A 13169-nucleotide genomic window follows, 5' to 3' on the forward strand; every position below is an offset into this window, starting at 1 on the left:
TTTGATATAAAAGAAAACAAAAATTATCATAAATTTTGTTTTTATTTATCTGGTTGAATACAATAATCTATTAATTGATTGTTTTCAATAGTTGGTTTAAATATACTTTGATTTTTATGAATTAATTTTTTTCAGGAAGTTATTTTAAAATTTTGTTTTTCTTAATCAATTAAAATATTCACTTGCATACTCTTTTCTGAAATCATTTCTGTAATAAGTCATTTACTAACAATTTTGCTAAATTCTTTTCGACTTACAATCTTAATACTGTGTGTATTTTAATCTTGTTATGTGTTTTTATACATGCTATGTGATACATGTATTTTAGGATATTAATTAAAATTACTTCAGACAAGTTGAAATTTAGCATTGTTTTAGTTGTTTATTTTTTTTAAATAACAAGAACCGAACCAATTAAGTTTTTATGGTCCTCTAAGAGTTTGATTTCAATATCATATTTTTGTTTGCTTGTAATAAATGTAGTGTAAAACTTTATTTTTCAGTTACGTTTACCAGAAGGTATTTCATGTGATGTAATAATGTCAAGCATGGTTACAGCTGGTCATTTCTTTGTTCAGCAACCAACACATGTAACTTATCCAAACTTAAGTAGATTAGATAGTTTTATGGTGACTTGTTACACTCAGTTAGATACACCACAGCTTCCTCGACCAGTAGAAGGTAACAGTAGAAAACTATAATTAGATGAATGGAGGAAACTATTTTTTTATTTAAAAATAAATTTAAATTAAATTTTTTAATATTTTAGCTGGTGTTATATGTGCTGCACCTGTAATGTCTGGGTGGTATAGAGCACAGGTTGTATACGTCTGTGAAGGCATGGAAGAATGCGATGTTAAATTTGTTGATTATGGTGGTTATTCTAGAGTGCCTATATCCACTCTTCGTCAGATTAGGTAAGAATATTCATAATTTTTTTTTGTAATATTATTATATATTTAATGAAATAAAATAAATTTTTAATTTATCCATAAAACTGTTCAGTGTTTCTTGCTGATAGAATTTTCAATGTTTTGAGAAATTTACATGCAGTATTTTTTAATCACATACTCCAAACTGATTATGGTGTACACATAAACAAAGCAAACGTTTTCGAACTCCATCAGAGTTCTTCATCAGGTCTTGTAATGATTCCCCAATGGATCTTCATAACAGCTTTTGGAATAAAATTTGAACAAGCATTCGAATATAAGTTCGAAAAATTAAAATCACGTCACACCTGTGCAAACAGTCGCCTTATCAGGGCTCATCGAATGGCTAAACCGTGTTGTCAATCAACTCTTGCCAGGCCATTGACAACACGTCGTTGAGTCCCGATAGGGCAACTGTTTGCACAGGTGTAATGTGGTTTTAATTTTTCGAACTTATATTTGAATGCTTATTCAAATTTTATTCCAAAAGCTGTTATAAAGATCCATTTGAGAATCATTACAAAACCTGGTGAAGAACTCTGATGGAGTTCGAAAACGTTTGTTTGGTTTATGTGCACACCATAATTGGTTTTGCCGGATGGCTGAGTGGTTAAGGTGGCAGCCTATTGCTCTGGGGGACCTGGGATTGAATCAGGGCAGGTTGAAAAATCCCCAGGAATTTTTTGGGGGTGGTCCGTCTGGATATGTTAGGTTTTGTCCCTCACCACCCAGCTGCCCCATTGTGTGTCTGGCCGAACCCATAATGGGCTTGCTAAAAGAGGCCCTCTTAGTGCCCACAGGGTGGAAAGAGTTATTTAAAAAAAAAACTGTAATTGGTTTGAAATACATGATTAACTATATCTCAGTATGGTGAGTGTTTGTTTAATCTGTGGTATTTTTTACTATTATAACAGAAAAAATTTTAAAATACTTTATCTAAAGAATATGATTAAAAAATCTATCAATATTTACCAATATTTTGTACAATTGTCTTTCATTAAATATGAATTTGAAAAGAATAAATGGTTTGTAATCAAGTAATTATTAANAAAATTCAGTTTTACTGAAAAAATTCATAAATTTTTTTATTTTCTATTTTATTTAAACATATCATCAAGTTGTCGTTAAATTCAATCAAATCATTAAATGGAATTTTTTTTGTTGTTGTCTTTTTTTTAATCTTTACATTTATTATACTTTTGGTTATTCTGAAATTCATTATTTTCTGTTTAGCTTCATTGTTGTTTGGATTTAGATGATTGCTTTCTTAAATTTTTTTTCGTTTTTTTTTTAAATTCACTGATTAATAGTTGATTTTTATTTTCTTCAGTGTCATTCAAACTTAAATGATTTTGGTAGTTTAAATTGTAAAATTTTGTAAATTGGTTCTATTATTAATAAATGATTTAATAGTCAAAATTAAAAAATGTTATTCTCTTTTATATCATATAATGGATATATGCTCTAGTCCTCAAAATGCAGTACATAACTGGCTTTCCTACTCCTATTACCAGCTATCCTGGCTGAATCAATCCTGCCTTCTCTTCCAGAAGAAGCTTCTTCCATTTCATAGTCAATTCCAAAATGCCTCCGTATATCATCATCATATTACTGAAATTCAGGTCCGTACAATAATAGTACTTAAAATTATCATCTGTGTAGTCTTTTGCAAATAGTGAATGATTGCTGTTCAGTTTTTAGAGCAGTGTGTACAGTTTGTAATGTTTTTAAAAATTGCAATATATAGTTCAAAGTGGTGTTTAGATGCAATTTAGAATAGATGCAAATAATATAGTTAGTAGTTGATTTGTATGACTATTAATGAATATGTATTAAAAATATTTTTAAGATTGTAAGTTTTATCTTAAATTATTGCATAAAATTAAATGTTGTTACCTAAATAATTAGTCAAAATTTCCTCAGTTATATAAATAATGTGTGTTTTTATAATTTTTGCTTTCATTAAATTTTTTATGTGAATTTACCATGTATTGAGATTTCACATATAAACTATTAAGTTAGCAATTCTAAATCAAAATATATAAGGAGAATCTTTTGAACACATTGAACATTTGATTTTTTTGCACTGCAAACATAATGTATTTTTAAATATCTGAATCAATATTAATTTTTAATGTTTTCAAACATGGAGAAAGAAATTGCAAGTTGCATATAAATTTTTTTATTTTTTAATGTTTTTAAAAATTTTTGAAGATGTTGAAATGATGAAATAGTTACTACTAAAGCAGAATTAAAGCAGACCAATACTCAGAGAGATATAAAGTTAAAGCATAATGAAAATTAATAAAAAGAAAAGGTATACAATTTAAGGAACTAGAAAATGCATTACATATGTTCAAAAATTTCTTATATTTATATGGAGTAAATATAAAATGCTTTTCATAATATGCAATGTCTTTTCCTTCCAACAAAACAATATTTTAAAGTAATTGTTTTACTATCATTAGTTTAATAATTTTTCTTGAGTACTGCAATATTGTATTCAAAATATTTTTGTCTACTGTTTGATTTTTTTAAGAAAAGCATATCAAGATATATAGATGAAATAGTACTTAATTTGTAATAATTTTTTTTATTGTATAAAATAACTATTGATAATAATTTAGTTTATTATTTTTCATTAGTTTTTTTTATTTTTTTCTTAGAATGCAAACATATTGTAAAAGAATTATTTTAAGTTTAAATATTTTTGTATGTACTGTAATGAAATTGAATGAAATTATAATAGTTTTCTTGATAGGAATTTTTTTTTAAAGTATAGATGTAGAACAGTACACTCAGTGAACTTTATATTGAATTTTCAAAATTTTTAAAGATGTACTTTTTAACAAATTTTTGTTATCTTATCTAAATTTTNACTTAGCCCTATTGGATATTAGAGGTGTATATGAGTATGAATGAATTGTACAAGCAAGCAAAAAAAAATAAAAAAAGTAAAAAAAAATAAAAAAAAAAAAAGGTCGACAGGTTGCACATGATATCCCTGGACAGCGAGACGGATGGTAACACTATTCCATGCTCATTTCAATTGGTCCGAATCATAGGTGGACGAAAATATGAAATAAAATGGTTCAAATTCTTACAAGATATTATTATTATTGTCAAATTTTTCCGCCCCCTAAAAAGTGCCGCCCCCCTACACTACACTACTGATATGATAGTAGAATACTATAGTATGCCTTTGCATGTGTCCCATTATTTGCATCAGCAAAATCAGCTGACATATCAAATGTTGGATACAATGTGTGTATTCATTTATTGTGCTGAAATTTTCAAAATTTGCAGACCTATACATTCATTCTCATTGCCACACATCTGTGTTTCTATCTCTTTGGTTGATCTCAAGAATGGAATTAGATAGCTAGATGAAAATTGAAGCCAGATATGGAATGTTGGGAGCTGAAAACCTCAGTGAACTTTGGTATAGACTGGAAATCAAGTGATTTCATTTCAAAATTTTCTTGAATGGAGTTAGATGAATAATATGACTAGATTGTTATAGAAGAAGTAAGATCTATTGGGGCAAGACTATTAAAATCAAGACCAGATATGGAAAGCTTAGGAAGTGGAGATACCAACTATATACAAACTTTCAGTCTGGACTGGAAATCATATAATTTTTTAAATAAAAGATGATTAATATAATAATAAACATTTAATACAAGATATTATTTATTCTGACATTGTCACAATGCCAGGCTGTAATTTTTAATCTCTTAAATTTTCCAAACATAAGATTTAGTTGGAAATATTTGTGATAGTCTGCTGGAATTAAGGTGAGTGGTGTACAACTAATTTTAATTAAATACTATTTACATTAAATATATTATATTGCACGTTTATAAACTGATTTATCATGTAATTATAATAAAAATTACAATAATGAAGACTTATAGTTTATAGTAAACAATTCAGTTTAACAAAAATTTCAATGATAAATTTATTTTTATTAAAATTTTGTGTATAAAATTTTGTTTAAAAACTATAAAATAAAACAATTACTGCGATTGTTTTACTCTATTTAATATTAACTTTTTATTAGTATGAATTTATTAGTAGAATTCAAGATTTATGAAGATCTTATATTACTGTATTCAAAATATGTCAATATTTACATAAACATTATTTTAATGAATAATAATTCTTTGTGGTCTTCTTACTTATCTTATTAAACTTTACAATTGTTTATTTAATGTTGTAATCTTTTATATTTAGAAGTGATTTTATGACCCTCCCATTCCAAGCAGTAGAATGTTACTTAGCCAATGTCCAGCCATGTGAAGGTAAGTAAATTATCTGAATTAAAATTACTGTAGTTAGTCTTCTGGATACTTAATACAATATACAATAATTACTGTATTTACCAAAATAATCTGCACAGTTTTCAAAACATCTTACAAAAGTTGGAGTGCAAACTTCGAAACAAATTTTGTGCCTCAACCTGTGAAGTTCAGGATGCTTCTGGTTACTAAGCATTTTGATTTTTTTGCTAGTGATAAATTTTGTTTAATAAAATGATCATCTATAGTCGATAGTTAGAAGCATTATAATTAAATATTTTTGTGCAACAGTTTTCATGAAAATGAGAACAAATTATGGAAACAATTAATGGAATAAGAACACTGTATAGTAGTAGACTTATTTATTGTTAATGTTTTCACCCATCAATAGTTTTATATCTGATTTGTAGTTCTTATTTTCCACATTCTGTATATGTCAGCATATAAATCAGCTTCAAGATTTTCAACTCAAAGTTTTAGTTTAGACCTGCTCTCTCTGAATATATTAACGTCTAAACTTATGGTAGCCTATTACAAACACATTTAAGAAAGTTGTGTGTCTTATACATAGGACACCAACTAAACAACTGCTAAAAAAATCTTAACAGTTATTTTAGTAAGAACTTTATTATATATCATGTCTCATTAAATATATTAGAGCCAAGATTAACACTTCTAATAAAATATTGTTTATATATACAGCAACATAATATCCTAATAATACTGCTACATACAAACAGTTTATGATACAGTGGCATAGCATAGGTGTCAGCTGCCCGGGGCAGAGAAAAATTTTGCCGCCCTCTTATTTAGGTATCTCAATTTAAAAGACTAAAATTCAGTTTCGTCACAGAATAAGTAATGAAAAATTCCATGCTAGTGTTGCCACCTTTTTAAAATTGCAAACCCTGACGGCAGGTGAAGTTTGTTCGAACAGAAGTTCCTGACGCATGCGTATATCATTTTGCAATGAAGAATAATTTGCAGTGCATGCTGGTTCTAAATCAGTTACAGTTAGCGACTAGGGAGATTTGGGTAGGAGTAACATAAGTAATCTAGATGACTTAGCCCTATTGGATATTAGAGGTGTATATGAGTATGAATGAATTGTACAAGCAAGCAAAAAAAAATAAAAAAAGTAAAAAGAAATAAAAAAAAAAAAAGGTCGACAGGTTGCACATGATATCCCTGGACAGCGAGACGGATGGTAACACTATTCCATGCTCATTTCAATTGGTCCGAATCATAGGTGGACGAAAATATGAAATAAAATGGTTCAAATTCTTACAAGATATTATTATTATTGTCAAATTTTTCCGCCCCCTAAAAAGTGCCGCCCCCCTACACTACACTACTGATATGATAGTAGAATACTATAGTATGCCTTTGCATGTGTCCCATTATTTGCATCAGCAAAATCAGCTGACATATCAAATGTTGGATACAATGTGTGTATTCATTTATTGTGCTGAAATTTTCAAAATTTGCAGACCTATACATTCATTCTCATTGCCACACATCTGTGTTTCTATCTCTTTGGTTGATCTCAAGAATGGAATTAGATAGCTAGATGAAAATTGAAGCCAGATATGGAATGTTGGGAGCTGAAAACCTCAGTGAACTTTGGTATAGACTGGAAATCAAGTGATTTCATTTCAAAATTTTCTTGAATGGAGTTAGATGAATAATATGACTAGATTGTTATAGAAGAAGTAAGATCTATTGGGGCAAGACTATTAAAATCAAGACCAGATATGGAAAGCTTAGGAAGTGGAGATACCAACTATATACAAACTTTCAGTCTGGACTGGAAATCATATAATTTTTTAAATAAAAGATGATTAATATAATAATAAACATTTAATACAAGATATTATTTATTCTGACATTGTCACAATGCCAGGCTGTAATTTTTAATCTCTTAAATTTTCCAAACATAAGATTTAGTTCGAAATATTTGTGATAGTCTGCTGGAATTAAGGTGAGTGGTGTACAGGGATTGTTTAATCACTCTATGGTAAAGATTTGTGTCTTATACTTGATGTGTACTTTTAGATTTTTTTTAGGCTTTGAAAAGTCGATATTTATGATAACATATTAAATGGTTACAGGTGTATGTGACATAGATAAATCATTCAGATCTTAAATACTGACATAATGTTCACTTTGGAAAGAATAAAGAACATAAAAACAATTTTATATTGTTGTTCTACAATCATCTTTTCAGCTTTTAGATATGAAAAAGTAGACATTGTATTCATAAGCATAAAGTTTTCACAACTGTCAGATCTGTGAATACAAAAAGCAATTCATTTAGTTTAATTAATTTATTAATTTTTTTGTAATGACAATAAAATTATTTTTCAGAAGGAGGAGTTTGGTCCATAGAATCTTGTGCAACATTTGAAGAATTAGCACAAGGACAAATTTTGCAAGCTCATGTAGTATGTTATGCAGATGATAATATTCCTTATGTTCGACTTTTTAAAGTCCAAGGAATGTCGGTGAGTAAAATTTTTGTAAAATTTAAATAAAAATTCAAGTTTTAATTAAAATTGTGAATATGATTTTTATTAGAATCATGTCAAAACATTAATATTAATTATGTTAAACAGTTATGGAATAGTTAAATTAATATTATTAGCATTGTTGATATGTTAAAATAAAAAACAGTTTTTCAAATTTTTAAAATTTTTCTACGAATGATTTGTTACACTTATTGATAACAATAATAATACATTTGATTTCATTATATTACTATTAACATTAATAATGTAAATAATTGATTTGATTTATCAAAATATATTTATTATTTACTTTATTAATATTAATAGTAATGTATTGAAATAAAATGTATTATTACTATTATCATTAGTTCTTATTGGGAGTGCAAAAAGTTTAGATTTTCTTAAGCTATACAATATAAGAAATTTTCATTTTAAATATCATATCTTTTGAGAACAAATAGCATTTTTTTTTCAACACAGTGAATTAATGAAAAAACTTATGAAAAAGTTTTAAATATATATATTTAAAACTTTATATGTTATTCTAATCAACGCATTTTAGTTTTCTACGTACGTATGAAGTGTGTGGAGAAAAAATTAAAATAGTTTGTATCTAATTCAATTAATCTGAAATCAGTATCCAGTCAGTATCCAAATAACTGAACACATACAGATTTCTTTTGGGTTATTTTATAGGAAAAAAGTAAATTATTTCAAGATTTGTTTAGATAGATACATACAAAGCCATCCTCTAACCAGTACAGTAGAGCATCGTTTATCCGAATCAATTGGGGACTGGGGTTGTTCGGATAACCAATTATGTACAAAAAATATATTAATTTATCCCGTGTTGAAATTTTTCTCCGTTGCGTGTCACTTCGCGTTGAATTTTCCTCAATGTTAAGCCTAACGAAGACTATTGTATCGTTAAAAATTATTTTTTTATTTTGTACAAACAAAATAAATATATTGAAAAATATAAAAACAATAAAAAATTATACTTCAGAAGTTAATTTAGTATCAAAAACGTAAAATATTTGAGTAGCCGAAGACATAGCCAAAGATTACAGTGCCACAGCACTGGCGAAAATTTAAATTTGTCGACTGGAATTCCTTCGGATAAACGACGTTCTACTGTACTTGCATACCTCTATAGATTTCAAAATAATTTTAATTTATAAACAGCCTGAAAGAAATCCAATAATGTTTATTTTATTTAGTTTGTCATACTATATGCCACTCAAATTCTTTCTAAATGCTAAGGCTGCTTTCACACAATCTGGGTTTTTACCTGGAGAGGTAAAACCCAGGCATTTAATATCAGCTGAGTAGCAGGGTATTGCAAGGTGAGACTTCACACCATATGGATAGTTTTTACGTCTCGCAACTGGAGCAAATTTGTCTTTACACAATCTGAGTATTTTTCTGTCCTGGCAGGTCATGTGAAAGCAGCCTAAAGATTCAGTATTCTTACTCCAAAATAGCAATCCATTAAAATTTATACATTAGTTGTAAGCTTAAAAAACATAGGACATGAAAACAGTGTAATATTTATAAACAGGTAAGAATATTTTCTTGCTTATCTATTTATAAAGATTGAAAACATTGTAAACACTAAAATAAAACATCAACAGCACACCGCTATATATAACAACTAACCTCTAAAAACCAATGTCGGTGCGTTTTCTCCAAAAAAATAAAATACAATATCATAAACGTTTTCGAACATAAAGTTCTTCCTCAGGTGAGAAATGGGCGAAAAATTGAATAAAATTTGATGGAACACTTTCTGAAAGAGCTCCGTAAAATGATTCGAAAAAACCTCGTGCGTATGACGACATCATTGCGCATGCACCTTCCTCAGAAGTAAAAAATCTCTCTACTAACATCCATCGTATATAAATGCTTGCCACGCTACGGATAAAGATAACTCTTCCTTACTGTTAATACACTTATTATTTTGGGCGGTTTTGTATACATAAAATGATGTCATACGCAGGAGGTTTTTTCGAATCGTTTTTCGGAGCTCTTTCAGAAAGTGTTCCATCGAATTTTATTCAATTTTTCATCCGTTTCTCACCTGAGGAAGAACTTTATGTTCGAAAACGTTCATGATATTAATGATATTGTTTTTTTTTACATATCAACATTGAACTTAATTGAAAGAGACCATCTGTTAATACTTAGACTACTCTCAATAACTAAAAACCAGCAAAATAACTCTCATAAATTCAGCAAATGTTTTCTTCCATTTTAGATGGATATCATCAGGCTATGTAGTTTGATCCTGGAACTAAATTCAAAAAATGTGACCACTCATTGATTGCTGAATCAAAGTGTTAATAGCCAATATTTAGTGGCTGTTGATTGACCATGTATTAATTACAAGTTTTTGAGCCATTTTTGATCTCTTTCTCTTTTAATGATGTGTGTATACAATAGTTCATGGACACCTCTGATATTGAAGAAATGACTTTAAAAAAGTTAGAAAATACTGAGATATATACTCAAATATTACTCAACTTTACTGTGTTATTTCTTTTAATTGGTAACACCAAAACTCACAAGACTTTTTAGTGGTTACCCATAATATTTTTTGATGTCATAAAATTGTTTGTGTAAAAAAAATTGAAAAAATGGTGCCACACAAAAATTGGAATATTGATGTCCATGTAAAAGTGCTTTCCGAACAAGGGTTGACTTCCAGAGAGATTGTGATTTCACAAAAATGTAGTTCCTATAAGTCTATAGGAAGCTATAAGTCAGATGGTAAGCAATGTTATTAGTTCTCGTATAAGAAAAAAAATTATAATGCGGAAAAGATGCGGATCATTTGAAACTTTATTTGAAACCTAATCCTGTGCACTGCAAAGCTAATATTGAGAAAGTCCACAAACTACTGTCTACACCAAATCTTCCAAGTATCAGAAATATTGCCAAGCAAATTGGAACTTGAATTATGTTTTGTACAATTCTCTGTCATGAGGATTTGAAAGCAACAAAATTACAGAAGACTAAAGTGCACTACTTTTCTTCAGAACACACAAAATTGCAAGACAAATGCTCACAAAGTATATGAGTGACACCTAGTGGCAGGTAGATTGGAATTTATGGTGGCATTGGATGAAACATATTTCTACTTAAACTACTCCAATGGAGTTAAGAAGATCTCTTACTCTTTTTCAGGTCAAAACTTTCCTGAAACTTTGTTGGCAAAGTGCTACAAAAGTTGTTCAGGAGATTTTACGATCGTTGGTGGAATGACCAGAAGAGAGAACGTTCTGCTTCCAGTCATTCCACTGATGATTGTGAAACCTTCCAACTAGTTTTTGTAGCACTTTGCCAACCAAGTGCTGACTATTGTATCAGCAATGTACTAAAGTCATACTTAGAAAGAGAGATTCCTTGCATGTACACAGGAGAGATGAGCAAAGTTGTTCCATCATGACAAAGCCTCTTCTCACACTACAAAGAAAACTGAGTAGTATCTTGAACAAATTAAAGCTTCTACAGGTCTAAAATCTCATATATATATAAAATAAATCCACTAAAACTATATCACTGGATGTCAGCCCTTTAGACTTCTTTGGCTTTGAATTCCTTATACAACTTTTCCGCCAATATGCTACAATTGAGTGAGAGCTTTGGAAAGTACTTAAAAGACGAATGGCCAAATTTAACCCCCCCGAAAAATATAAACAAGTGTTTGACTCAGAAACAAAAATGTAGGCTTGTTGCCAAACAGCAAGTAGCTTGCATTGAACAGACCAAAACAATTCACAGAAAGGTTCTTAAAGACATTAATTAATTTTGAAGTTGAGTAATATTTGTGTATACACTCAGTATTATCTCAGTTTAAATGAAGAGGACTGTAGGACCATTATAAGTACAAATTAGTATGCCACTAATACTACTAAAAAAATCCATATCAACAATGCCTCAACCTTCATTGATAATTGGCTAAATCAGTCCTCTTCATTTAAACAGAAGTTAAAATATATTTTGTTTCAAATGAAATAATTTTCTATATTCTGACAATTTCCCAAACTTGCATTTCTGTCAAATAAGAGTTTTTTTTATTTTATTAAACCCTGCATTAGTCCATATAGTTAAACTTTAAATAATGTAATATCTAATTTTTTTTAAATGATTATGATGTTTCTTTTTATGGGAAAAAATTAATTTTCAACTTAAATAAATAACTAGGATGTTCATGTATTGAAAAATGGGAGAGAAGTATTGTATTTATACTGTTTGATCATAATATGAAATAAAATTTTGGAATTTTGATGAACTTTCACACAAAAATTACAATTTTGTCATACTAATAATTTTTTAAACTAATATTTTACAATAATAATCTAAATATTATATATAAAGTTTAAATTATAGCAGAATTTTTAAATGCTAAATTCAAATAAATGATTGATTTTTATAATGAAGTTTTATTTTTATTTCAGACTATATTCATAAATGAGGAATTAGTTAGTAGAGGAGTTGCACAGTGGATAGAACATAGTTAAGTTGAGTTGATCTCAGTTCTCCCTCCCTAATGTCACGTGCTACGGATATTCTTCCATCAAATTATTGCCATGCCTTTATATACATAGGTAATCAAGTGATTGGTTTTTTTCTTTGTGTTAAAAAACATTAAAGTTTGAAAATGCATCATACATGTATTTTGTGTACACAGAAAACAAGAGAAAAAGTTTTTCAAAAAACTACTACTAAAAATAACAATTATAAAAGCATTCTTATATAATTTTTTTCCTTTGTATAAAAATTTTATTCGATGAAATTTCTACGGTAAAAATCATTGTTTGAATCACATTAAATTTTTAAGAAAATTGTTCTGAAATTTTGTTTGGTCTAATTGTTCATCAATGCCAATTACTACAGTTTTGGAAATGAAGTTGAGTATTTCTTTCGAATATCTGATCCATGTTAAATGAGGTGTCTGTTTTTAAAAGCCTGTGTCAAATTAAAAATATATATTTCCTTCATACAGTCGTCTGTGTATGAAATTGTTTCAATGTATAAAAAAAAACCAGTATATTATTATGGTGTCATCTCTCAAATATTGCTGTCTGATGTTTTGTCAAACTATCAAATTTATATTTTCATATTCCTCAAAGAAAATTTATATACAGTTATACATATATATATATTATATTTAAAAAAAAGCAAAAGGAAATGATTCTAAGAAAATTAATGTACATTCATAGAGATTTTGTTTAAGAAAAATTTTATTAAAAGAAAATTTGGATATATAATATATTGAGTGAAAAATTAGCAGTTTTATTCTATTCATAATAGTTTATATTAAGTGTATAAATATACTGTATATTTCCTGTTATTTATTAAAAATTTAAATAGCATCTTTATGAAGAGTTTGACAGAAAGTAGTGCAAAGATGTATAGAGATTTCT

General features: G+C 28.2%; 1 protein-coding gene across 1 annotated transcript in view; it reads left to right on the forward strand.

The window, feature by feature from the left end:
- LOC111613420 (A-kinase anchor protein 1, mitochondrial-like) overlaps nucleotides 1-12951 on the forward strand; it is a 31748-nt gene extending 18797 nt beyond the window's left edge. The window contains exons 5-9 of the mRNA XM_023354779.1: nucleotides 504-681; nucleotides 770-917; nucleotides 5169-5236; nucleotides 7601-7737; nucleotides 12201-12951. Coding sequence (XP_023210547.1) covers nucleotides 504-681; nucleotides 770-917; nucleotides 5169-5236; nucleotides 7601-7737; nucleotides 12201-12263 — 594 coding nt within the window. The 3' untranslated portion in view covers nucleotides 12264-12951. The remainder of the gene's footprint in view (nucleotides 1-503; nucleotides 682-769; nucleotides 918-5168; nucleotides 5237-7600; nucleotides 7738-12200) is intronic.
- The last annotated feature ends 218 nt before the right edge of the window (nucleotides 12952-13169 follow it).

Source organism: Centruroides sculpturatus, unplaced genomic scaffold, assembly GCF_000671375.1.
Source record: "Centruroides sculpturatus isolate CEXI.00-Female unplaced genomic scaffold, Cexi_2.0 scaffold1864, whole genome shotgun sequence".
In the NCBI taxonomy this organism is placed as follows: domain Eukaryota; kingdom Metazoa; phylum Arthropoda; class Arachnida; order Scorpiones; family Buthidae; genus Centruroides; species Centruroides sculpturatus.